Source organism: Equus asinus, chromosome 13 (genome assembly GCF_041296235.1).
Source record: "Equus asinus isolate D_3611 breed Donkey chromosome 13, EquAss-T2T_v2, whole genome shotgun sequence".
Lineage (NCBI taxonomy): Eukaryota > Metazoa > Chordata > Mammalia > Perissodactyla > Equidae > Equus > Equus asinus.
In genome coordinates this window covers 21,749,792-21,777,436 of record NC_091802.1, presented here as the reverse complement: position 1 = coordinate 21,777,436, position 27,645 = coordinate 21,749,792, and the positions used below count along the sequence as shown (strand labels likewise).

General features: G+C 41.3%; 2 protein-coding genes across 4 annotated transcripts in view; one reads left to right on the top strand and one right to left on the bottom strand.

Annotated features, from left to right (window-relative positions):
• The first annotated feature begins 10,751 nt into the window (after window positions 1-10,751).
• On the top strand, window positions 10,752-16,871 carry TEFM (transcription elongation factor, mitochondrial). The gene is made up of 4 exons (XM_014862156.3): window positions 10,752-10,882; window positions 11,716-12,179; window positions 14,751-14,900; window positions 16,193-16,871. Exons 1-4 carry the CDS (start codon window positions 10,852-10,854, stop codon window positions 16,625-16,627), a joined length of 1,080 nt encoding a protein of 359 aa, XP_014717642.1. The 5' UTR covers window positions 10,752-10,851; the 3' UTR covers window positions 16,628-16,871.
• A 2,110-nt stretch (window positions 16,872-18,981) lies between these two features.
• The window catches only part of ATAD5 (ATPase family AAA domain containing 5), a 39,414-nt gene continuing 30,750 nt past the window's right edge, over window positions 18,982-27,645 (bottom strand). The window contains exons 19-23 of one of the 3 annotated variants that reach the window (XM_014862155.3): window positions 24,549-24,729; window positions 22,492-22,673; window positions 20,869-21,737; window positions 20,249-20,407; window positions 18,982-20,137 (exon numbers count right to left, since the gene is read on the bottom strand). In XM_014862155.3, coding sequence (XP_014717641.3) covers window positions 20,059-20,137; window positions 20,249-20,407; window positions 20,869-21,737; window positions 22,492-22,673; window positions 24,549-24,729 — 1,470 coding nt within the window. In that variant the 3' untranslated portion in view covers window positions 18,982-20,058. The remainder of the gene's footprint in view (window positions 20,138-20,248; window positions 20,408-20,868; window positions 21,738-22,491; window positions 22,674-24,548; window positions 24,730-27,645) is intronic. The other 2 variants (XM_014862154.3, XM_044745430.2) reach the window with 2 other exon arrangements.

The window sequence follows — 27,645 nt, the reverse complement described above, 5'->3', positions numbered from 1 at the left end:
CAGAGAAAAAAAAAGTACTATTGTATTTTGTTTGCGATGGGTTTCTTTCCTTCCTTCTTTTTTTGGAGGGAGGGGAGGGAGAGAAGGATAATGCTGGTTAACAATTAGTGAGTGTTTCACAGAGAGTTTCGCACCATTTGATCACACTTGAGTTTCCTGACAGCCCTCAGAGGAGTTAAGTGATCCAGGGTCACAGAGCCAAATGAGGAGCAGAGCGGGGGCCTCCATCGAGGTCCCCTATTGTGGCGTCCCCTGGTCCCAGGTTATGTCACGAAACCCCGCAGGACAAGCCCCTCTCGCTTTAGGCCTCCCATTCCTGGATATTTCTTTTTTTCACTTAAAAAAAATTGTGGCAACATCTCTAGAACATAAAGTGGGCCATTTTAACCATTTTTAAGTGTACAATTCAGTGGCATGAATTACATTCACAATGTTGTGCAACCATCGCCACGATCCAATTCCAAATGCTTTTCATCACCACAAAGAGAAGCTCTGCAGCCCTCTCCTATGTATTGGAAGTGACAAGAGTCGAGCCCTGCTCTGCGTTCAGGAACCAGAAGCCAGGCTAAGGGACAAGCGCTGTGCCGAAAGCTGTCAGGACAGGGGTGGACGCTGAGCTCTGGGATCAGGGGCCTGGCTGCGAGGGGCAGGGTGGGCTGAGTTAGCCTCCCTTGCGGGCTCAGTGCATACAGCAGCTGCCGGGGTGAAGGGGCAGTCTGGGTCTTGGGACAGAGTGTCCTGGGTAAATAAAGCTCCCAGGGTCCCTCAGCACAAACATCCTGCCCTGCTCTCGGGATCACTGCCTGCCGAGCCGAGCCCAACCGCAGGCCTGGAACAAAGCCTTCGACCACATTCCCAGCCATGGACCGGGCTCAAGATCCCCAGGGAATATACCACAGCCCCCTTGAAAATTTAAATAATTATGTTTATTAGTTATAGAATTTAGAAAACTATTGGGGTGGGCCCAGTGGCGTAGTGGTTAAGTTCACCCGCTCTACTTCGGAGGCCCAGAGTTTGCTGGTTCGGATCCTGGGCGTGGACCTACACACTGCCCATCAAGCCATGCTGTGGCAGGACCCAACATAGAAGAACTAGAAGGACTTGCAACTAGGATATACAATTAGGTACTGGGGCTTGGGGAGAAAAAAAAGAGGAAGATTGGCAACAGACGTTAGTCAGGGCCAATCTTCCTCACCAAAAAAACATACTTTTATTTATTTATTTATTTATTTGAAGAAGATTAGCCCTGAGCTCACATCTGCTGCCACTCCTCCTCTTTTTGCTGAGGAAGGCTGGCCCTGAGCTAACATCTGTGCCCATCTTCCTCTACTTTATATGTGGGACGCCTACCACAGCATGGCTTGCCAATCGGTGCCATGTCCACACCCGGGATCTGAACCGGCGAACCCCGGGCTGCCAAAGCGGAACGTGCACACTTAACCGCTGTGCCACTGGGCTGGCCCCCCAAAAAAGCATACTTTTAGGAAAAAAAAAAGAAAACTATAATCACAGGAAATTTGGAAAATACAATAAAGAAGAAAGAAAACGCCCACGATTAAGGCCACTGTTAATCCAGGGATTGATGTATGTCAGGCCCCTTACATGTGTTATTCCATTTAATCTTCAATACAACCCTGGGGTACAGACTATTTTTAGGCCCATTTTACAGATGAGACAACTGAGGCCCTGAGAGGGAATTTAAGCAAATTCGTCCAAGGTCATACAACTGAGACGATGCATACTCAGTAATAAATAGTACGGGAGCTGGGATTCGAGCCCAAGTTTACCTTGGGCCCTTTTCATCAATACATTAAGTTGAATCATATAAAATAATAAACAATAAAGTGAGATCACAAAAGTGTTTTCTTTTCTGAAGGATAGAGATAACAGGCAGGCATGCGAAACAGCAGAAAATCAAGCACAAGAACTCAATCAAGTTTACCTGTTTGTATATTGTGTCACTTTGTCTTCAACAGGAACCAGCTCAGAGCCCAGAGGGATTCCCCACTGCGATACTGCAGTGTTTGCTCACTCACCCGATAAATATTTATTGACGGGGCTGCCTCATGGCCAAGTGGTTAAACATATGCTCTGCCTCGGCAACCAGGGTTTCACCAGTTCGGACCCTGGGCACCGCTCATCAAGCCCTGCTGAGGCAGCATCCCACATGCCACAACCAGAGGGACCTACCACTAGAATATACAACTATGTACTGTGGGGCTTTGGGGAGAAGAAGAAAAAAAAAACCCGGAAGATTGGCAACAGATGTTAGCTCAGGTGCCAATCTTTTAAAAAAAATTTCTTGAGCACTTACTATGTGCCAGGCACTGTTCTGGGTATCAGGGAAATAGCTATAACCAAAGCAAAAGGTCCTGCCTTCGTGGAGCTCACCTTCAAGTGGGGGAGACAGAAAACGAACAGAGAAACAAATATACCTACATACAATATGGTACCAGAGTGGTAAGTGCTATTGAGAAAAATAAACAGACTAAGGGGTAGAGAGGATGGAAGATGCTATTTTGATAGGGAGGTCAAGGAAGCCCTCTCTGAGGGGTCGGCATTTAAGCAAAGATCTGAAGGAAGGGGTTGAGCCAACCAGGCCCCTATCTGAAAGAACAGTCCCAGGAAAAGGGAACAGCAAGTGCAAAGTCCCAGGGGTGGTAACATGCTTGGGGTGTGCTTTGTCCACCTCCTTGAGCACAGAGATGTCCAACTCCATGCTGCTGTGCCTTGCTCACGCTGCTCCCTCTCCTACTCCAGCTCCCTCCTCCTCCGCACCACCCTCCTGCCGAGCCCCCATTGGTCTAGCAAACTCCTGCCTCCTGCCCAAATTCAATCTTACTTCCCACAGCTTGCCCTCATCGCCCTCATCTAAGTTGCCACAATGTTCGTATTTCTATTACAATCACCATCAGGTTGTACCATGGGTTTTTTCATCTGTTTTGTCCGAGTTGGCAATGATTTCTTTAAGAGTAGATTGTCATACTCATCTTTGGACCTTTGGTGCCTAGCAAGTGCTGGGGCCAAAAAATGTTGGTTGACCCATATATGTGAAATGTCCAGCCCAGGCCAATCCAGAGAGACAGGAAGCAGGTTAGTGGTTTCGGGGGGGTGGGGGGGGTGGGGAGAGTGATTGTTAAATGGGTACAAAGTTTCCTTTTGGGGTGTTGAAAATGTTCTGGAACTAAACAGTGGTGATGGTTACACAACACTGTGAATGTATCAAATGCCTGAATTGTACACTTTAAAGTGGTTAAAATGGTGAACTTTACGTTATGTGAATTTTGCCATGATTAAAAAATGTTGGTTGAATTGAGTGGAGCTGAGAGCCCCATTATGTTTGTGTGAGGCTGGCCCAGGGGGTGCAGAGGTTGAGTTTGCATGTTCTGCTTTAGTGGCCCGGTGGCTGGTTCGGATCCTGGGTGCGGACCTATACACCACTTGTCAAGCCATGCTGTGGCAGGCGTCCCACATATAAAGTAGAGGAAGATGGGCACGGATGTTAGCTCAGGGCCAGTCTTCCTCAGCAAAAGGAGGAGAATTAGTGGCAGGTGTTAGTTCGGGGCTAATCTTCCTCAAACAAGGCACAAACACTATGTTTGTGAGATTCATCCATGTTGCTGGGTGTACTTGAAGTTTATTCAATATATGCATAATCTTTTGACATTTGAGATATTCTAGGTGTTGGCTAATACAAATAGTGCTGCTATGAACATTCTAGTATTAGGTTTAACCAAGTGAAATTGCAGTTTTTGTAAATCAACAACTGTCAAATACTGGCAATTTTATACATACAGTTCAACCTATTGCATATCTTTCAGTGCACATAGGTTTGCATTCTGTTGAATATATATATACCCGGGTGGGAGTGCTGGGCCATCGGGTATACATCTGTTCAGCTTTGGAAGATACTGGAAACGGTTTTCCAAAGCCATTCTACCAATCACTCTGCCATCAGCACGTGTGCAAGCTGCACACCCTCACCAATGCTCCGGTCTATTGATCTGTTGGGGTTATGCGTGTTTCTCACTTCTGCTATTCTTGTGGGTGTGTAGTGGCATCACGGTGTGTTCCCTGATGATGAATAAAGGGAACACCTTTCCATCAGCTAATTGGTCACTTGAATATCCTCTTTAGGTGAATATCCTCTTTAGGTGAATATCCTCTTTAGGTGAATATCCTCTTTAGGTGAATATCCTCTTTAGGTGAATATCCTCTTTAGGTGAAGTACCTATTCAAGTCATTTGCCCCTTTTTTCAGTTGCTTTGCCTGCCTTTTTCTTATTTATTTTTTAAGATTTTATTTTTTTCCTTTTTCTCCCCAAAGCCCCCCGGTGCATATTTGTATAATCTTTGTTGTGGGTCCTTCTAGTTGTGGCATGTGGGACACCGCCTCAGCGTGGTTTGATGAGCAGTGCCATGTCTGCGCCCAGGATTCGAACCAACGAAACACTGGGCCGCCTGCAGCAGAGCGCGCGAACTTAACCACTCGGCCACGGGGCCAGCCCCTGCCTTTTTCTTATTAATTTGTAGGATTTTTTTTAATATATTCTGGATAGGAGTTCCTGTTCGTTATATGTATGGCAGATATCTTCTTTCACGCTGTGGCTTGCCTTTTCACTGGTGTCTTTTAACGAACAGATATTCTTAACCTTAATGAGGTCTAATTTATCTGTTTTTTTCCTTTATGGTTAATGCTTTTTATGTTCTGTTTTAGAAATGTTTGCCTATGTCAAGGTCATGAAGTTATAGAGCACTAAGTTTTTATGTTTTTCCCAAACAAAATTAACCTTTTGGATGCTGCATTCGTGATCATTCATTTATTTTTTTCAACACACACTTAGTGAATGCCCATGTGCACCAGGCAATGTGCTGGCTATTACAGGGGATATAGTTACGGCCTGTATCTGTCGTGTACTCTGGAGAGATCTGAAGAGGCTTGCCAGGTACCTCACTTGCCCCAGTTCACACTGTTAGCATGCTGGGATTGGCACACAGGTTAAAACACAGGCTGGATGGATTCCAGAGTCTGAGCATCATCACTGAGCTCCTGTCTCCAGGAGCAATGTAGAGACACCAGGAATGGATTTTTGATATATTCCAGTTGGTAGCTTCCAGATCACCTGGGGAAAATGTATAGAGTCAAATAAGAGGACAAAGACATGTAGTCAAAGCAAAACAAGACCAAAAAACCCCTGTGTCTCAAAACAGTGTGTATTATGAGAGAGACAGGAGTCAAGTGCTTGGGAGAAGGGAGCGGATGCTTCTGAAGCCTGGTACCTGAGGGTGACTGTAAATAACCAGTAAGAACATGATTACCCTGGGGCTGGCCCCATGGTGTAGTGGTTAAATTCGGTGGCCGGGGTTCATGGGTCAGACCCTGGGCAAGGACCTACACCACTTGTCAGCCATGCAGTGGCAGTGACCCAGTATAAAGTAGAGGAAGATTGGCACAGACGTCAGTTAGTTCAGGACTAATCTTCCTTAGCAAAAAACCCCAACATGATTACCCTTTGACCTTGTTTCAAACACAATCACAGATGAAAAGAAGTTAATCTTGTTAATTTATGCTTTTCTTATTTAGCCTGAAGGGTGACTGAAGGGTCACAAGGATTTATGAGCTTGTTTTGTAGAAGAAAAACAATGTCTTCAAGGAAGTTATGATCACCAGATAACCAGCCTCCAGCTGCCAATGCCCCAAGTCTGATTGCCCAAGGGCTTATCTGGAGTGAAAGAAATAGGATGCCCCCTTTTGTTTCTATGAAACTCACCCTCCCAAGCCCCTTACCTCTATAAAAGCTCCTGCTCTCTTCTTTTGTTAAGGTGGATTTGAGAGAACCTATCCTCCCGCCTTCTCATTTTGGCCAATTTGAATAAACCTTTCTCCATCTCCAAGCAGATGTCTTAGTAATTGGCTTACTGCACATTGGCACAGGAATTTGAGATAAAGAGGTTTGGTATCACTTCTGGCTTGGGAGACAAGGAGGCTTCTTGGGGTGGGAGGCACCCTTGTTGGCCCTTAAAGGTGAGCAGGGGCCAGCCCGGTGGCACACTGGTTAAGTTTGCAAGTTCCATTTCTCAGTGGCCTGGGGTTTGCTGGTTTGGATCCTGGGTGCGGACATGGCACCGCTTGGCAAAAAGCCATGCTGTGGTAGGTGTCCCATGTATAAAGTAGAGGAAGATGGGCACGGATGTTAGCTCAGGGCTAGTCTTCCTCAGCAAAAAGAGGAGGATTGGCAGTAGTTAGCTCAGGGCTAATTTTCCTCAAAAAAAAAAAGGTGAGCAGAATTCAGACTGTTTGAGGGAGAGAGCATTCTAAGGCAGGGGACTGTCAGGCATGAAGGTGCAGAGGTAAGACAACATGGAACATGGGCGGGACTTCAAGGCGCCCAGTTTGTCTCCTGAGTGGGTGTATTAATCAGGAAGTTATGAGCTCCAGGTAACAGAATACTGATCTAAAAGCGGCTTAAACAATAAGATCAATTATTCCCTCACTGAATCAAAAGTCTGCAGATGGGTGGTTTCAGGGTTGGTCTAGCAGGTAAGCAGTGTCATTGTCATCAAGGCCTAGGCGCTATCCCTCTTTCTGTTCTTCACGCCCTTGTCAGCATTGCCTGTCCATGGAGAGGTGGCTGCTCCTCCCAGCTCATCCTCCCCGGATCACAGCCACAAGAAAGGGAAGGTGGCTGCTTCTCCTCCCACTGTTTATCAGCATATACAGTCTTTCCCTGATATGCCCCAAATGATGAGGATCAAGGCTGCCCCAGGGAGAGAAGCCCAAGGTGTCCTGCCCTATACACCAATCTATACCATCCTCCGGGAAGCATAGGACATCCTGACCTGACCCGACCTGACTCGTATGCAAAGTTACAGGCCCACCCAATAACCAGACTCCACCTGCACTGATACTATTTTAAGGACTTTTTTACATGATCTTTCCTTTGTCTAGTAAAGAAATAACGCACATACCTATGCCTTATAAATGTAGCCCTACCCTCAACCCACTGCAGCCCTTCACTGCCCATGGGTCCTGTCCCCATCCTATTCTCTGAATAAAGGAGCACTACTACCAGACCTTGAGAGTCCAAGAAACATTTCTTTCGATTCCTCAGCTCGCCAAGCCCACATCACAAACAGAATCACACCCACTCTCATCTTAATCATTAGAAAGGGAAATGGGAGCCAGCCCTGATGGCCTAGTGGTTAAAGTTTGGGGTGCTCTGCTTAGGTGGCCCAGGTTTGGTTCCCGGGCATAGAACCACACCACTCCTCTGATGGTAGCTACACTGTGGCAGCAGCTCACATAGAACTAGAGGACTTAAAACTAGAATATATAAGTATATACTAGGGCTTTGGGGAGGGAAGAAAAACAAGAGGAAGACTGGCAACAGATGTTAGCTCAGAGCAAATCTTTCCCAGCAAAAAAAAAAAAAAAAAAAAAGGGAATGGGACCACTATAACTAGTTCATCTTCCTTGAAGACACTGCCACTTGCCTACAACCAGGCATCTATCAGCAAGGAGGAGAGGCACCACCGTGGGTGTTGGGTGCCAGAATGGGTGCCCGGTGCTGAGCAGAGAAAGAGCTGGAGGGTGAAGGTGAGGCCCCACCACAGGCAGGAGCTGATTTAGTCAGCACTGGGGCTTCTGGTCAGGACATGTGTGTGAGGGACAGAGCGGGGGCTAGCAAAGCTGGGAAATCAGGTGTGTGTGTGGGGGGCTGTTATTGCAAGAGCTCAGGTGAGAGACAATGAGGCTCTGACTAGGGCTCACGGCAAGGAAGAGGTGAAAAAGACATTTTGCAGGCAAAGCAGATAATTTCATGTATTTTACACTGCAAGTTGCCACGTAGTCATAAGTCATGAAATTAATATCAATTCAGTGGTTCCAACTAACCCAACTTTCTTGTTTTTAATCTCTTGCCTCCTCAAAATCCTCTATGTCCTTAGTCTCCTTAACTTGGCTTTATCCCATTTCCTTTTAAATTTCTCTGAATATTGCTTCTCAATCTTTTGGGGAATCCGAATCCTCTACTCACGCCCAGTGCTGGCGCCCCCAGCATTCTCCTTGCCTCACTGTGCTTTTTGCACAGCACCCCTCTCCTGGCTTATCCCGGGCATTCTCATGGGATAAAGAGTCATCTCTCTAAGCTGCCAGTCTCCAGATCTACACCCCAGCACAGTCTTCTCCCTTAGCTTCAGACCCACATATCTGACTAGCTACTAGACGTCTCTACCTCATGTCCAGAAAATTTAAAAACGGTCAGCAGGGGCCCGCCCCGTGGCTGAGTGGTTAAGTTCACGTGCTCCGCTTCAGCGGCCCAGCATTTCACCAGTTCGGATCCTAGGAACCGACATGGCACTGCTCATTAGGCCACGTTGAGGTGGCGTCCCACATACCACAACCAGGAGGACCCACAACTAAAATATACAACTATGTACTTGGGGGATTTGGGGACAAAAAACAGGAAAAAAAGAAAGAAAAAGACTGGCAACAGTTGTAAGCTCAGGTGCGAATCTTTAAAAAAAAAAAACGGTCAGCATTTTTTTTAAAAAATGAAGCAATAGAAAATCTGAAGGTGCATCATATGTAAAAACACAAGTTTTTTTTTAAGCTTTTGTTTCATTTGTACATCTATGTGTCCTGAGTCATGGTCAAAAAAGCTTTAAAAACATACGAACTAGATAACAGGCTAGATATAATGATGAAAGGAACAGGAGGAGCCAATGACAACTGCATCTGGGAGCAGAAACAGGGAAGTGAGGAGGAGCTGGTTTCTGGGGAAGACGACGGACGACTTTCATTTTGAACGCACTGATTCTGGTTTACAGTAAATCACGCACAGTGGTTGCCTCTCTCCCTACCGCTTCCAGCCTCCAGTGACAGTGTAATTCTGAACAAACGCTCTGAGGAATGAGGGAGTTTCCCCCAGGGTCATCAATAATTAGTTCCCAGGAAGAGGAGATGCTTTCATGGGGGAACTAACATTCATCGCACCCTTATTATATGCTGGTATCTCTGCATCCAATTATTAACAAGAAAGCCCCTTTCCAGCCGTGTGAGGCAGGTACCATTACCTCCATTTCATGAATGAGGAAGCTGAGATTCAGAAAAGATGAGAAACTGTCTAAGGTTGCACAGTCAGAAAGTGATTGGTGGCATCTTGCCCACGAAACACACCATCTCTGGAGGCATCACCAGGGCTCCTGACGGCCTCAGGTATTAGTGTCCTGGGGCTGCTGTAACAGATTGCCACAACCTGGATGCCTTAAAACAGCAGAAATCTATTCTCTCACAGTTCTGGAGGCTAGAAGGCTGAAATCAAGGTGTCAGCAGGACTGGTTCCTTCCCAGAGTGAATGTGTTCCACGCCTCTCTCCTAGCTTCTGATGCCCCGCGGGCAAGCCGTGGCCTTCCTTGGCTTGTAGATGCATCACTCCAGTCTTGGCCTCCGTCCTCACGAGACCTTCATATGTTGTCTTCCTATAAGGACACAAGTCATATTGGATCAGTCATCCCCCCACCTCAGACTGACCTCATTTTAACTAATTATGACCCTATTCCAATGACCCTATTTACAAATAAGGTCACACTCTGAGATACTGAGGGTTAGGACTCAACTTACCTTCTTTGAGGGATACAGTTCAACCTCTAACACGTCCATAAATGGAATAAGCCCTGGAGTTATGAGGAAATTATTTCCTATTGAGTTGAAGGATTTTGCATCAAAAGTTGACTTTATTTCTTGTTAGATTCCTAAATTCCCCAGAAACTGGCAAGATTCCCAGAATTCCTATGAGTAACATGCGTAATTCCCCACATCCCCATTGCCTCCTGGACAATGTCTACACAGACGTCACCACCTCATAAAAACACAAATCCATGACCCTTCCCTCCAAAAGCCAACTCCCTCCTGACTTCCCTGTTTTTCACAAAACTAGCCAGAGGCCCCTCATCTTCCAGAAAGAATTCTCTTCTCTCCACTCCTTACATTTCCCAGGTTCAACTCCTTATGGTTGCCTGTCTCTTGGGAAGATACACTCGCTTCCCAACATCTCTCCTCGTTCCCAAGCCCTTCACCTCCAGTCTGGCCTCACACTTCTACATACGGCCAGTTTCCTAAGACACATCTCTAGTCTGACTCCACAAAAGCCTCAGCGGCTTCCTGCTCCCTGGTGGAGCTGTTCGCCTGCTCCACGCCGCATTCAAGGTCCGAGGCTGGCGCTAGCCTCTTCTCCCTGCGTCCCCTCCAAATGGAATACGGCGACTATCAAGGCGTCGTGCCAAAGTCACCTCCTCCTGCCTCGCCCTTCCCTGCCCGCTGAGTCCCGGCTGAGCTCCCGAAACACCTGGCATCTCCCCCAGTTATTCCACTCCACCTGCTGCTGAGGGTTTTTGTGTATCTGTCTACGCTGCCCCCCGGACTCCGCTCCTGGCGCCCCAGGCACGGCCCCACAGGAGCGCATCAATCTCCGCGCCAAAACCCACGGAGTCTCCCCGACGGAGGGAGCCGGCCGACTACAGGCTAAAACTTGCCGGGGCACTTCCTTCCCCGCGGGGCGGTCGGCCCAGCCGCTCTCCGCGGCCGGGCGGGGCGAGAACGCCTCCTTAATGCAGCGCCCTGAGTCTGCGGAGCACCCGGGGGCTCGGGATCCGGGCACACGGTTTCGCCCGGGTTGCGCCCGGAACCCCGCTGCCCAGCCGCTGCCCGGCCGCTGCTCCGCCAGGCAATCCGGAATGCCGCGTTGACCGGAACCCTTCCGCCGAAAGGCCGGGCACTTTTGGGCGATGCACACAGGAACCGGAAGTCAGTGGAGGACGTGAACTGTGGGAGCCCGCTGATGTAAGCTGGAAGATGAGCGTGCCTAGTCTCCTCTTGGCAGGAGGTAGGACGCCTATATACGCGGTTAACTTCCCGCCCGCCCTTAGCCGCTGGTCCTGGAGTGTTTCCTCCCTCGGCGTCCCGGCTGAGCTGACCGGCCGGTTCCGGTCCCCGAGCTTCGGAGCGATCGTGCTTCGCCGCCCCAGGGGTCCGCGAGCGGCTGCTTCCCGGACCCGGCGGCGGGCGGCGGGGTCAGATCCGGACAGCCGCTTGCTTGCCTCTGCCTGCGTTATTTTCCTGCGGCTGCGGTGTCAGAGTGACTGTCTGTTGTTTTTTTTACAACCATACGAGTTGTTCCTGGTGTGGTTTTTCTTCTCCTTGCAGAAACGTAGTCATGGTAGAAATCTTGAAAAGGGTCTAGAAGAAAATAAGAACCGCTCTTAAATCTCCTACTCAGCTAAAACACTTATTATGAACGTATACAATTTAATTTTATTTGGTCTCACCAGATGAGAAATTAGTGAAAATAAATAGTTAACAAGAGATATTAATCACAAAAGATCCCTCAGGTTAAAAATAGTAAAAACGTTAAGCAGTTGAAATCATTTTAAATACATGCTTCTTGATGGGCATAAAAAAAGATATCTAGGTAGTAAAACTTAGGGCTTATCCACAAAAATCAGTAGCCATCTCTTGTGAATAAAACCGAAAAGCCCTATTAGAATAAATAAAGAGATATAATTTGAAAACTTAATTTATTTTAAAGGTGATTCTCCAGGAGAGTTTACGATGGTACACTAGTTCTTAAATTATGGAAAAGTGTCACTTTGCAAGCCACAAGTAACTCTAGAAGGAAGTAGGACATCCCAACTTATGTTCTGCTAAATTCTCTTTTAGGGAGGTGGAGATGTTTTCCAGTTCCGTTAGGGTCATCCTTGTTCCAGGCCCTACGGAATTCCTGCTGTCGGAAAAAATCCACTGCTCCTAAGCAAACTGCTCCCAATGTTGCTTTTTGTGATGAAAATACAAAGGAGTCTGGAGATGCACTCGACAAGCTCTTCTCTGCGGAGCAGCAGGCTTCCATCCTGCGTGTGCTGAATACAGCATCTAATAAGGAACTGGAAGCTTTCAAATTGCTTCGTGGAAGAAAGTCCACCAATATTGTAGAGCACAGAGAAAAGTTTGGGCCATTTCAGAATTTGGAGAGTTTAATGAATGTGCCCTTGTTCCGGTATAAAACTACCGTCCAAGTTTGTAACAACATTCTTTGCCCAGAGACTGGAGGGAAAAAAGGAAAGTTACAGGAAAACCGGCTCTTGAGAAAGCTCATCAAACCAGAAATAGGAAGAGAGAGACTTAAGGTATATATGCCCTTTTTCTTCCTGTGTGTTATAGTGCCAAAATGTTTGAGAACCTGCTTTGCAGAGCACCATTCTGGGCACCAAGACAGCGTTCTTCAGGCAGCTTATAGTTTAGTTGGTGGGCCCAGACATACACATATAAATAAACAGCCTATTAAATAAAGTAGTATGTGATCAGTACCAAAGCATGAGATGTACAGATAGAAAATTGGCAATTTAGAGGAGAGAGAACTGTGGGCCGTGATTGTTGGGGGGAAAGTTTACTGGAAGAACTCAACCTGGATCTTGGAGGGAGAGAATTAGGCTAGCTGGAAGAGGAGGGCATTCTGGGAAGAAAGAATAGTTGATGTAGAGAAGTAGGGCTGTGCAAGGCTTCTTTAAGAGGAATGAGCTGGAGATAATCTGGTGGTGTCTCAGGGTTATGTGGGGAGTAATAAGAAATTAGGATGCAAAGATAGGTTATGGCCAAGGGGTAACTTTAGAACATTATACCAGTCTTTCCAGCAAGATTTAAAGTTATTTTCTATCCCCTCTCCCTGCTTTTAAAAAGCATTCTAAAAGCAAATCTTTTTCAATATTGTCTTAAAAAATAAATATTAGAATTAGTTGGCACAGCAAACATTAAACCTTTGAGGAACTTAGATCCTCTGTAGCATTATTTGATTAAATAGTCTCTTATTCCATAACAATAATAAGCACAATTTTTTCTGGACCAGTAGTTCTGAGTTTTTTGGCGATTATGTATACTTTTTGAAAACTTGATGAAACTATGGACCCTCTTTTCAGAAAAAGAGAAAATAGAGCATATCTACACAGAACATTGCATATGCTTGCAGAAGACTTGCAGATTTCCTTAAGTCCATCCATGGACTCCGGATAGAACTGCTGCAATTGATCTGGAACTTATTTGAAACAAATTTTCATGGTTTGGATTTTCATTCAAATTTATGGCTAAAACTACTGTTTATACTCAGATTTTAGTGGAGTTGCATCCTATTTAGAGGGCTAGGTTCTAAAGTCAGTTTTTATGGAAAAAATCATGCAGTAAAAGTCCTTGGAAAAAATCTCTTCCCTATGAAGTGCCGTGTGCAACCTGGTTCAGGATTCTTATGCACACTAAAGCTTGGGAATCATTGAGCTAAAGAACTAAACGAAGGCCTGTATTTTGTAGATGTCTGGGCATCCAGACTGTTCTGCCTTTAATGGGTATTTATCCATTCCTTAGCAGGGAAAGGGAGATGAGTATAGAATTATAAAATGTTCCTGCGTATGTACCTGTGTATCCATGGAGCATATTAGTTTATTTGTCCACCTAAGTAAATGAGCCATGTGGGAGCGAGGTAATGCCATTGTACTGTATCTCCAGCGCAGACTTGGCACAGAGTGAAATCCACCTGTCTAATTCTCTATTACACACCTCTCCTTGAGGCCCTATAGGCAGCCTGAACTCAATACGTTAAAAAACTAGTCTCCCCCCACCTTCCCAAGTTTATCTGCTTCCTATCATCATCCTGATTAAAGATGCCATATAGTCACTCATAAAACTGGAGTTATTCTAGGCTCCTCCTTCATCTTGCGTATCATTTTTACTTCTATTATCTCTGATCTGTTTCTTGTCCTTCTATCACTGTCTTAGACTTTTTTTTTTTTTTTTGGTGAGGAGATTGGCCCTGAGCTAAAAATCTGTCGCCAATCTTCCTCTTTTTCTTTTTTTCCCCAAAGCCCCAGTACATAGTCATATATCCTAATTGTAGGTCAGTCTAGTTCCTCTGTGTGGGATGCTGCCACAGCGTGGCTTGATGAGCTGTGCATAGGTCCATGCTCAGGATCTGAACCAGTGAATCCTGGGCTGCCAAAGCGGAGCACCCAAGCTTAACCACTCGGCCACGGGGCTGGCCCCTTAGATTCTTAATACTTTGTCCTATAATAGGGACCTAACACAAATCCCCACCTCTAGTCCAGCCTCCTCTGGTCCATCTCCCACACAGCCATCGGTGATCTTTCTGAAATGTAACTCTCATGTTATGCTTGAATGTTACATGCTTGGGTGGCTCCCTGTAACTCAGGGTAAAGCAAGTTGCTTTCTGCAGAAATCTGCCTGCCCCCCTGCCCCTTTCGCGATGGCTCTTTTTTCCAGTGCCCGAGTATGAGGTCAAAGAGCTGCTTTGCAGACAGCTAGGTGAAATAACTTCACGTTTACCATTTTAACTCATTCTCCAATCCCTCAGTACGTCTTCCCTGACCGTTTCTCCTCTCTACGGTGTCACTGTTGCATTTCTCATGATGTCTGGTTATGTTCCTTGTTTCCCAGTATCCAGCAGTCCCCAGCAACATTTGAATATTTGAATGCCTACTCTGAGCTGGGTGCTGAGAACAAGGCTCACTGTCTATGAACTGACTGCTCCTGGTTATCTTTTAATCATACTTACTCCTGCATTTCTTTAACAATTATCACTTCATAAACCGTAAATATATTTCTATTACAGAAACTAATTTGGCATTCTGAGTTTGTAGCTTAAATTTTCTATTAAAATGTTTACACTTATAATTAAACTAGCCTTTTTGTTTTAGGCAGTTAATAGTATCGTATCCATTGTTTTTGGTACTCGAAGAATTGCCTGGGCTCACCTTGATCGTAAATTGGCGGTGTTGGACTGGCAGCAAAATGAATGCTGCCGATTGACGAAAGGAACATACACATCATCTGTCTACTTAAAAGAGGTAAGGCAGTTGCACCTCCAAATTCCTACCTGCCAGAGTTCCTGGTGTTGTTTAATCTTCTCATTCTAAAAGGAATATAATAAAATAGTAAGGATAGATTTTCTTTTGGTACTTATTATTCACCCATTCCTATTAGGTTTTCTGTTACCTATGATTTTTAAAAATTGAATCTTTCTTCATTTAGTTCAAGAAATGCCTTATGTATCAAAGACACATACTGGGAAAATCAGTGGTCAAGTATATTACAAGAGTCCTTCCTTATCCACAGTTTCAGTTACCTGTGGTCAATCGCAGTCTGAAAATATTAAATGGAAAAATTCCAAAAATAAACAATTCGTAAGTTTTAAATTGTGTGCTGTTCTGAGTAGCGTGATGAAATCTTGCTTCGTCCCACCTGGGACTTGAATCGTCCCTCTGTCAGCGTATCCACGCTGTATACACTACCCGCCCATTAATCACCTGGCAGCCATCTGTTCTCAGACTGACTGTCCTGGTATCGCAGTGCTTGTGTTCAAATAACCCTTGTTTTACTTAGTAATGGCCTAAAGCCAACTTTATTATTAGTTATTGTTGTTAGTCTCTTACTGTGCCTAATTTATAAATTAAACTTCCTCATAGGTAAGTATATACAGGAAAAAACAGTATATATAGAGTTCCTTACTATCTGTGGGTTCAGGTGTCCACCAGAGGACTCGGAGTGTATCCCCCACGAATAACGGGGGGACTGTTGTATTCAAATGTTACAGAACTTCCTCGTGGTATTTATAAAGCTTATTTTTCAAAATATGATCACTTACTGTCTCATTTGAGTCTCTGACACCTTGGGAGACGGGCAGAAATTATCTGATCATGCCTAAGAAGACTGGTTCAATCAAGCATCGGGTGTGCTTAATCAGTTGCAGAGGTAACTGATTCTAGGCTGGTTATTCTAACCCTATGCTCTACCCTGGAAACTCCTAAAAGGTTAATGAAACTGTTTTAAGTTGTCTAATCTTAAAGCCTATAGAGATTTTAGGAATTATGAAGCCCATTTTACAGATGAAGAAACTAGTACTTAGGAGGACTAAATGGCTTGTCTTAGCTCAGCTTGCTTCAGATAGAACCATGACTGGAACTTGGCTGTCCTGGCTCCCCTCTAAACGGCTTTTTCAATGACTTCACAATTGTCAGTAGCAATATAATGTAAGTTATAGAATTTCAAAGTAGAAGTGGGACAGAGAGAGGACCCAAACAATAAAACTTGATGAATTATTTCTGCTCACTTATTCTGTCTTTTTTTTTCTTTTTCACAGATTTCTTCAGTCATTTCAAAGATACCTAAAGCTGACTTCTATGTTCTGGAAAAAACAGGACTTTCACTTCAGAACTCATCTCTGTTTCCTATACTGTTACATTTCCACATCATGGAAGCCATGCTGTACGCCTTATTAAATAAGACTTTTGCCCAGGACGGCCAGCATCAGGTGCTGAGCATGACCCGGAATGCCGTGGGCAAGCACTTTGAACTGATGATCGGGGACACACGGACTAGTGGAAAAGAACTCGTGAAGCAGTTCCTCTCTGAGTCTGTGCTGAAGGAGCCTCGCGTGTTCTTCCCATCAGATAAGATATTCCACTACAGGCAGATGTTTTCATCTACTGAACAACACAGGGTGGAAGAGCTGTATGATTCATTACTACAAGCTGTTGCTTTCTACGAATTAGCGGTTTTTGACACTGAACCTTAAGATTCTGAGGTTAATATATTATCTACTGTAATATTATATTAATTTATATTTATTAGCTGTAAAGTAAAATCAACTGTTTTGAACAACCATGTTAATGGAGAAGAAAACATGTCTGAGTGTAAATACATCTAAATAGATGTTTAAAGTCAGACTTTTGGCTGTTGAATGGTTTACACAATAAGCCAAGGCCAAATCAATAAATATGTTATGAAATTCTGTGACTTTTAGGTTTAAGTGTTAAATAGTAAGATGCCCCCTAAACAGCCAAAACAAGAAGCAAAGTTATCTCCTCTTAAAAGCAAATACCATCTTTGCTAAAGGTTTTATCATTGTTAAAATAGGGAATGATTTTTCTGGGTGGTGCTCATCATGGGAATAAAGCTAAATATGATTGATAACACAACGTGTAGAATCCTCTTATTTGTAGGTAGAATGTGGGTTAATGCACTGCCTCCAAAAGGTGATTTTCGTAAGCTCAGTCTATCAAGCCCAGAACAAACAAGCTTTAACTAATAGGGTCTTTTTTGTTTTTACTTTGAAATATCTTACTTGACAGACTGTCTTTTGAGAAAGTAGCATTTAATTTTTTCCCCACATCCCTCCGTTTTCCATCACATTTGCCTTGGTTCAGGCTGCCATATGTCATCTATACTGAATCCAAGTCTCTTTGATGTCAAAGCATCAAGTCTGGGGCCAGCCCTGTGGCCTAGTGGTTAGGTTTGGCTTGTTCTGCTTCAGCAGCCTGGGTTCAGTTTCCAAGCGTGGACCTATACCACTCGTGAGCAGCCATGCTGTGGTGGTGACCCACATAAGAAATAGACGACGATTAAGGGCCAGCCCCGTGGCCGAGTGGTTAAGTCCATGCACTCCACTTCAGTGGCTCAGGGTTTCGCCGGTTCGGATCCTGGGTGTGGACATGGCACCGCTCACCAAGCCATGCTGAGGTGGTGTCCCACATGCCACAACTAGAATATACAACTATGTACTGGGGGGCTTTGGGGAGAAGAAAAAAACGAAAAAGAAGATTGGCAACAGATGTTAGCTCAGGTGCCAGTTGTTAAAAAAAACATAGAGGAAGACTGGCACAGATGTTAGCTCAGATGAATCTTCCTCAGGAAAAAAAAAAAAGCATTAAGTCTTTTCTTTCCTTTAATCTAAAAGTGAAATATACTTGTTGACAAAAATTCAAATCAGAAATAAATGAAATAAGTGGAAGTCCTTCCTTCCAGCACCTCCAATGCCCCAGGGAGTTTGGTATTCATTCTGCACTTGTTGCCATGCACATGTAAATCTCTTCGTTTACACGTATGGTTGTATACATAAATATCTCCACCTAGGAAACATAGATATATCAAACTACACGTCTGAAATCATACTCTTTCCTCCAAACCACCTCCTTTACCATTGCTTTATACTTTGGTAAATAACTTCACCAACCATCCAGTCGTTCAAGCCAGATACATGGCATTCTACCTCCCATGTATTTCTGGAAATAGCTGTAAGTAAAAATGTGTCCAGAGGCTGGCCCGGTGGCATAGTGCTTAGGTTTGCGTGCTCCACTTTGGTGGCCCGGGGTTCACAGGTTTGGATCCTGGGTATGGACCTAGCACTGCTTGTCCAGCCATGCTATGACGGCATCCCACATAAAATAGAGGGAGATGGGCACAGATGTTAGCTCAATGACAATCTTCCCCAAGCAAAAAGAGGAAGATTGGCAACAGATGTTAGCTCAGGGCCAATCTTCTTCACACACACACACACACAAAAAAAGGAAAATGTGTCCGTTTTAGACAGTTATAGGTATTGAAAAGCCATCAAAATTTGGTTACTTTTACCACAAAAGTGAATCTAAATCTTACAGGAACTTATCTTTAAGAATTGAGAAAAAAATGTCTTCCCCAAATTATGCTAAACCAAAAAAAAAAGATATGAAACATGTCTCTTAGGAAAATATCAACATTATTTCTTGATTTTTCATCATTTAAATACAATTCTATGGAGCTTTTTTTTGGTTTCTCAATTATTGAGAATTATAATTTTCTAATGAAAAAAGGCCAAATTAACAAGCAAGTGCTTAGGTACCGAACTCTTGTATTCAGTAGAAAAAAATAAATCTGTACATTAAAAATAAAAAAAGCTTCAGATCTTATTCTCTCTGTTGTACAGGGATGAAACATATAAGATACAGCCTATAGCCAAAGCTGCACAATATCCATACTCACCCAGATGATTACTTCTAGAACTCCTATTTAAATATTGCATAAAGCCTCTTAGCTTTAGCCTTTAATTAAATCAACATACTATCAGCACAAGAAAAGGTAAGTTGAACAAATAAGAGGTAAAAACTTATCTTCATACACATTTATAGACAGGTATACATCTCTATCTTTTAACTGTACAAAACTAGGATCCCTACCTTTTGAGTTGAAAATGTAATTCACCAGATAACATAACTGATTAATATGTAATATAAACACTTGAAATAGGAAACTATTTTCAGATTCACTTGATTATCTGATTGCAAAAATTATTTTAAGTTAAATGTGGGATTTTAAAATCTTGTAATTAAAAATACATACTTTCTCCAAAAACAACCTCAAGTGGAAATGGCTACTTAGAAATCCTATAGTTGAAACCTTCTTTGTTACAGTTTTAATGAAGAGCAGTTTGTCCAAAATAGATATATTAACATCATTAATATCTTTATGAAATAAAACATCAATGATATAAAAATACAAGAAAAATGTACAAGGCAAATGATGAGTTGGCAAAATATACAAGATATCACATATGTATGGTTGCTGAAAAACATTTATGAAAACTACAATTTATAATCTTGATTTCACTTTATCAACATTCAATGATTCAATGGTAAAATATGCTGGAGAAGCACACTGAAAAACTGATCAGGAAGATTTTACTTAGAAAAATGAAGCATAATGTCTTTTCTAGAAGTTTTCTTATGTATTACATACGTAATTTTGTATTTTGGATTGTGTAAACTTATTTAAAAAAAGATTATCACCTAGGTGATTCATATTTACCACTTGACAGAGTACCGACACTTTGTTGGAGAGAGGTGGATTAAGGGTAACAGGAAAGGGAAAAATTACAGATTAGTTTAGCATTGAAACATCTTTACAAATATCTTAACGAACTCTAGCTCCTAGAAACAGCTCAGTCACATACAAAAATAGTCCAACAAAGCTAAATCAGATAATACAAGAAATCCATTAAAAAAATACTACCACAATCATAAATACAATTTGTAACTCAAAATTTTCACTTTAAATATTTGCACACTAATAAAAATATACAAAGTCTGTTTCAAATGTACACTTAGAGAACTAAACTCTTCCATGAAAATCAATATAAAAATGTATCTTAAAGACCACATGATAATCTGTACACGGCATTGTTAATAGGGAACATTAAGGGAAGCCAGCTGCCAAAGTGTTCACAGTCTCTTTTGAAATGTTAAGATGAATTCCTTCAAGATAGTGCAAGAACCTGTCAAAATTACAAGGAAAAATACAATTTAATATCAATATTTCCATTAGATGCAAATATTTAATAATATTGAAATAGCTATCTAAAATGTTATTTTTATAGAGCCTTTACCTTCTTTTACTTTTTCCTTGTTCTTTTAGCTTCTCAGTCCTACAAATGTTTCGAAGAGTTGGCAAGTATTCAATTACACTAGCTTGTCTATTACCCAGGTTCAGAAGAGATCGGCTGGAAAACACACCTTTGATGACTGCTATCCTCTTCCAAGCACTGCTGTCAATGAAAAGGATTGCATTACTCTTTATTTTTAATGCTCAATAAAAATGCAACAATCCCAAACACAACAGCTTCTGGGCTCCGCTTCTCCCTGCTTCTGGTCTCGAGTAGACTAACTGGATTCCAGAGGAACTTCTTACAACACTTTCAACAGAGCGATCACTCCACTCCCGTGCTGAAGAGTCTTTAACACTACCTGTCGTCTGCCACAGCAAATCCAACCCCTTTCCCTGTCATTCACGAGTCTCCCAAACCTAGCCCCTGAATCTCCTACTTCCTTTCCCAGCAATCAGGCTGCTCTCCTTAACGGTCTCATTAGAAGCTAGATTATTAATATTAAGGGCTTACCATGATCAACAAAGCCAAGCATTTCAAAATTAGTAAGAAGAAAGAAACTAATAATTTCCCCTTTACCATTTATTATTGAAAAATTAAAAGTAAAAGGAAGTAAGACTTACTCTAAATCAGCGGCTGACTGACTGAAGTGTACGTTGTTGCGCTTTTGTGAAACACGAAAAGTAAGCTCTTTCGTGGGATCTCTTCCTAATTTCTTGCAAGAATTCAAGGAGGTTTCCAATGCTTTTGAAATAGCAGAAGAACACTTAGTGAAGCTGAGCGCTTCTACAGCTGCCTTTAACTCTCCAGAGCTCGGAGACGTCCATCCATCACCACCCTCAAGACTAAACTCATCACAAAGTCCGCTTTTAACCTTCCCATTTGTCCAAGTGAAGTCATTTTTACCAAATTCCTTTTGTTCCCTTACGTCAGTTAAAAGGGCATCTAAGAAGGACATATTATCCATGAACTCAGTGAGAGAATTTAAACAGTGAGAAACCAGGGCAGAACATTTTTTTTCTGCTGGTGTTTTAGAAGGACAAGGAACAGATTCAGTGTTAGACTCTAAACATTTGTTTAGTTTCTTTGTCTGTGGATTGCTTCCTTTGTCTCTGGCTTTGCTTTCTTCTGAATTTGAGGAAGAAGATGCAGAGGAAAGGCTAATGAATTCATCAGGAAAGTCCAATCCTGTGTCAAATAAGTCACTATCATCCAGGATTACCATCTTTTTCTTACGTTTCTTTTTTTGTGACTTTTTCAATGGCTTCTCTCCTTCAGAATGTCTCCTAGCAAGACACTTCATATTTTTTGTTGCTGCACTGGTGTCCACACCTACTGATGAACCACCTAAGTTTTCTGTTTCTAGAGTGATATCAACAGGCAATGGTAGAATGAACTCAAGGTTACTATATAAGAAATCGACATTCCGCATTTGGAATTCTGTAAGAAGCTGGATGAGCTTATGCCATTCTTCCTTTGTTCTGATTTTCTGCTGAAAAATAATTTTGAGTAAAGAAATGTTATAACAGTACATACTCTCAACATTTTTCTACACATATGAATATAGTGTCATCCCTATTCTATCCTCAAAGTAATGAGTCACTACTCATAATTTTATTAACCTATAATCCCTTAATACATCAAAATAGCACTGTGAGTCTAAAAAATAAATTTAGACTGTTAATTTGAAGAATTATAATTCTCTGATATTCAGTATACACTCCAGTTCAATAATTAGAAGCTCATCTGTTTAAAAACTACTTTTATGAAATTGTCTCCTTTTTTTGCTGGGGAAGATTTGCACTGAGCTAACATCTGTTGCCAATTTTCCTCTTTTTTATTGAAGATTAGCCCTGAGCTAACATCTATGCCAGTCTTCCTCTATTTTGTATGTGGGTCACTGCCACAGCAATGCTGATGAGTGGTGTAGGTCCACGCCTGGGATCCAAACCTGTGAACCTGGAGCATGCCAAACTTAACCACAATGCCACAGGGCCAGCCCCTGAAATTGTCTTTTTTATCTGAGCTATTTCTAAGTTCTATTCTAAATCCTGTGATGTGCATTTAGAGCAATGCCTGTGCACCATTTGTCAAAATGGTACAATGTATTAAAATAAGAAATCTGAAGCCTATAAAAATTATAGGCATTAAATTTAAGTTAACCCTAAGATTCAAAACATAGAGTGAGGGTTGAGAAGATGAAAAGGAATATAAATTTAACATTCCAAACCATACACTGAAAATACCTTTAAAAATGAAAATAAGTCTTCAGAAGGGGAAAAAATGTTCTTAAGGCCAAACAAGGTCTCAACACAGCCTGTGTCACATTTAGGAAGGTCTGTAGGATTCCTTTTAGTATTTTTAGTGTTATTTTTGGAATCAGGGCCATCTTCAGAGCAAACAGGTTGTACATTTCTGCTGTTTCCTCCTACAAAATTAATAAAAGAAAATTTAGCTATCTATATTTTTAACAAATTGTAGCAAACAATTATTTAAAATCTAAGATTCTTTGGCATCTTTTGTGGACCTATACTCCCATTTTGTTCTTCTCCACATATGTATGTAATTCATAAAGAGTACAATACAAACCTGATTTCTAGTGTGCACAGGTTAAGTGGGGGGGTGGGGGAGGGGCTTATAAAGCAATCCAACAGGAAAAAGTGCAAGGACTGTGAACGGGCAAGTCACAGAAGACGTATAAATGTCCAATAAACTCACAAAAAGATGTGCAATTTCACTAGTGATCACGAAACGCAAATTAAAACAAGATATTCTTTATTTTTCACCTTTTAAATTGGCAAAATTAAAACAACTAAAACCTAGTTTTGTCAGAGGTACACATAAAAGAGCCATAAGAAACTATTCATAGGAGCATAAATCCATACAATTTTCTTGGAGGGCAATCTGGCAACGCCTATCAAAATGTAAAATGTATATAGCATTGGCCCAGCAACCACACTTCTAGAATTCTGACAGAAATACTCACAGACGTGCTCAAGGATATATGTATAAAGATATTCACCGCATACTTTAATGACAAACTCAAGATAACTTAAAAGTCCCCTAATAGGCAATGGTTAATTAAATTATGTCACATCCATTCTAGCACACAGCTGTGAAAAAGAGATAAAACAGTATGCTCTGACAATAAATTGTTCAGTAAAAAACCAAATTGTTTAACAATATATATAGTATTGGTCAATTTTGCTAAGTCAGTAGGTAGCAATATTTGTATATGCATAGATAAAAAGTCTAACAGTGGCTACCTTTAAGAAGTGGGGAAGATCTTTGACTTTTTTACTTTATTATCCATCTGCACTGTTTGAATTTCCAATGAGTGTGTATCTGTGTTTTTTAAAAACAACAGGAATAAAATGCATATAAGATCTTCAAGAAAAGAAACAACGTTATGCTTGGTTTTTGTCTTCTGAAGTTCTTGGTATAGCATTTTATATCCAGTCGTATGGCAATAGTTATTAACTAATTTTTTATAACAGGATATATTCCATGTCTTACTTATCATATTTACTTCTAAGAAATAAAGCTACTAGCTTACATTGAATTAAATATATGTTTGTCTACTTTGAAAAAGAATATATTAAAAATTTGAACTAATCAAAGAAAAAAACTGATAGGGGATTAATATTACAGAACTTCACCTTGGTTTTATTTAAATATTTGTGTATTTCCCAGAGCAGGATCTGTAACTACAGAACTGTGACTATGGAGCATGGAAACCACAAACTATGAACTTCTTCAGAGAAGGAACCATGTCTTATTCATGTAAACACAGGACCTGGCATGGAGAAAGTCCTCAATAAATGTCTGTGACTTGAATTAGGTTACGATGACTGAAGATCAATGAGAAATAAAATACAGCATTTCTGAAATAATAAAGTTCTTAGGAAAAATAGAACTATAGACTATTGAAGAAGCTGAAAGGGAACTTATAATACAGTCATATAAAAAGAATTTACATATATGGAAAAATCACCAATGTTTTTTAATAAGTGAAAAAAGGAAGTTTCTAAATAATATAATTACATTTTTTTATAAGAAACTATATGTTTATAAATGTATAAGTTTGTATAAATTTGTTCCAGGTGCAGTTTAATTCTATTTACTCACATTTCATGTTTACAAAACTTTTCATCAACAAAGTTGACATACGCATGTTTACTTTTAAGATTGACATGATACCTGGATGCTCAAAATGTTTATACTCTTTGAAATATTTTGATATAGCATATATTTTAACATAGGGTCTCATTATAGAAATTTCTTTTATAACAGATCAACTTACGACGAAGGGATAAAGGCCTTTCTTCTAAAAATCCACCTCCACTTCTAATCCAGAATTGTAAATAAAGGATACTTTTTCTGATATCACAAGCATTGGCAGTTAACAATGTTACAAAGTCTTTTACATCGGTTCTAAAATTTTCAGTCAAGCAGATCATCTGTAGGTAGCTGGCAACATTTAGCTGAGAGACAGAGAGAGACAGAGGAGAGGAAAGAAACATGTTCAGTTGCATAGTTAACAGAAATACATCAATAATACATATCTAAAAGAAAGACAGATTTTGCTAAAATTCACAGTATCTTAAGCTCTGAGAATGAAACTGATCTAGAAAGATATAAAGGAATATACTACCAAATTAAAAGCATTTACATATACTTCTTTTATTAACTGTATATAGTCTAAGACAGCAAGGAAACTTATGGGACATTCTCCAACCTGAACCCTGGAGGCAATTTTATTAAAACTTGAGAAAACCCCTTAGGATGACATAATGGTACAACTTGATGGAATATTTTACAGCCATTAAAATTATAAAGATGAATACTATAATAAGCCTGAAAAATACTTTATATGATTTTTTTAAACCAGAGTTAGAAAATTGAACCAATGCATACAGAAAAGCATAAATGTATGCAAACAATAAATAGAAGGGAAAAAATGAAAAAACTATGATTTGTTGGAGGATAAATGGACCAAGTAAATTTTTTCATTTTATTTAACGTTCCACTAATATTGCTCTAATATTTTTTGTAAAACAGAAAAACATATACAATTCTCTTCCCATTGTTGTTTATAGAGAGCTTTTTACCTTGAAAAGCTAAAACAAAATTATATTTATGTTTCACAGGTTTTACAAGACCACTAGCATTTTTACTTTACTAAACAAGACAATTAAAAAAATGTTTTCCCCTATGAAATCACTGACTTTATTCTATATATGTACATTACTCCTGCACACTTCTGGAACTTCTGCTCCCACAAACTGGGAATTCTGCTTTCAACAACAAAGGAGTACCTACTATCAGACAGACCCTGCCATTGATAACAATAAACTCTATAATCAACTGCAAATAAATACAAAAAACCAACTACCTGAAAGCACAAGAGAGCAACCAGAGGCAGAAGACAAATGAAGGAAATCACACTTGGACAAAGGAAATGGCCCCGAGTGAATTGCCCCCTCTCCCTTTTTAAAAATAATTAATTAATTATTTTAGTTCATAAACAAGAGAAATTTATTTCTTACAGTTCTGGAAGATGGAGGACCTAGATCAAGGTGCCAGCATTGGTCACGTTCTCATGAGGGCCCTGTTTCTGGTTCAAAGCTGGTTCCTTCTCACCGCATCCTCGCATGGTGGAAGGTGCTGGCAGCTCTCTAGAGACTCCTTTGTAAGGCACTAATCCCGTTCCTGAGGGCTCCACCCTCACCACATAAGCACCTCCCAAAGGCCCCAGTACTAGTACCATTACATCAGGCATTAGGATTTCAACATATGAATTTGGGGTGGGGACACAAACATTCAGACCACAGCAAACACAGTTTAATTCCACATTTTACAGTTGCAGAAACTAAGCAACAGTCAGGTTAAGCAACTTTTGCAAGGTTACACAGTAGAGCCAGGATCAAACCCAGGCAGACTGCTCTAGAGTATGTGCTTTCAATTACTATCATACATATTAAAAGGAGGAGAGTAGAGAGCCACATTACCAAGTCACTCAAATCTTTAGCAGCTTTGCCCAAAGTACATACGAAGTCTCTGCTTCCCGCTTTTCAATAGCAAGTCTAACTCCAGGCTTAGAGCACATTTAGAGCAGTGGTTCCCAACCTCGGCTACACATTATAATCACCTGATGAGCCTTTATAACTCTGGAGGCCCAAGCTGCCCCTCAGACTAATTAAGTCAGAACCTCAACCCCCTCTCCCTTTTCTCAAGGTGATTTCTGGCTGAAGGCAGGCTGCAGCAGTGGTGGTTAAAACTCAAACAGAAACTCACAGTGATACTGGTTTGAACCAGAGGACAGAGTTTGGGATGACTGCAGCAGCTGGAAAGCTAGAGGGGAGGTCCATGAAAGTAGAGAAATGGAAATTCTAGCCATAAAAGAGAACACAATCATTGGTTGATGCTTGAACTTCATGTATGTGGGCCTGTCTCAAAGCAGCCCAACCAAAACTAAAAGAACTAAACAGAGATTTTAGCTGCTACATACTACAAGAGAATACTTGTTCAAAGGAACACAACAGAATTCAGAGTATCTACAACATATCATTCATAAGGTACGGGATAAAAATCTAAAATTGCTAAACACACAAAAGAAATAGGAAAAGTAACCAAGACCTCAGAGACAGGACAATCAATAGAGACTGACCACAAGATGACGAAGATGTTGGAATTAGCAAAGAGTTTTAAAACAGCTAGTAAAACTATGCTTACGGAAAACATGCTCATAATAAACAAACAGGAAATCTCAGCAGAAAAACAGAAATTATAAAAAAGTAAAAAGAAATTGTAAAACTAAAAATGATAATATCAGAACAAAAATTTCACTGGAAGGGCCACATGTAAGAATGGAGGTGGCAGAAAAAAAAGCGTCAGCAAACTCGAAGATAAAGCAACATAAATGATCAAATAAGAAGTATAAACAAAAAAAAATTAGGGGCAGGGAGGATGAACAGCATGCTTCAGTGACATGTGGGACAATGTAAAATGTCTAACATACCTGAAATTAAATTCTCAGGAAGGAAAAAGAGAGAAAATGGGCATAAAATAAATTTGAAAAATGTTAAAAACTTCCCTAATTGGAGGAATGACATATATTTAAGAATTGTAGATATCCAAGAACCACAGGCAGGATAAATATGAAGAAAAATAACACCTAAGCACATCACAGGCAAATTGCTGAAAACAAAGTTAAAGAGAATATCTTGAAGGCATCCAGAAAAAAATGACATATTACGTATGAAACCAAAAAAAGACTGCTGACTTATAATCAGAAAAAAGAGTGACCAAAAGACAGTGGGATGACCTCGTCAAAGTACTGATGGAAAAATTGAGAACCCAGATTTCTACATCGAGGGAAAACATCCTTTGAGAATGAA

Excerpts from the sequence above, each read along its gene's own strand:
- TEFM (XM_014862156.3), top strand. The coding sequence starts at position 10,852 with ATGAGCGTGCCTAGTCTCCTCTTGGCAGGAG. Across the intron at positions 12,180-14,750 it reads TAGGAAGAGAGAGACTTAAG|GCAGTTAATAGTATCGTATC; the intron begins GTATATATGCCC and ends TTTTTGTTTTAG. Across the intron at positions 14,901-16,192 it reads CATCTGTCTACTTAAAAGAG|ATTTCTTCAGTCATTTCAAA; the intron begins GTAAGGCAGTTG and ends TCTTTTTCACAG.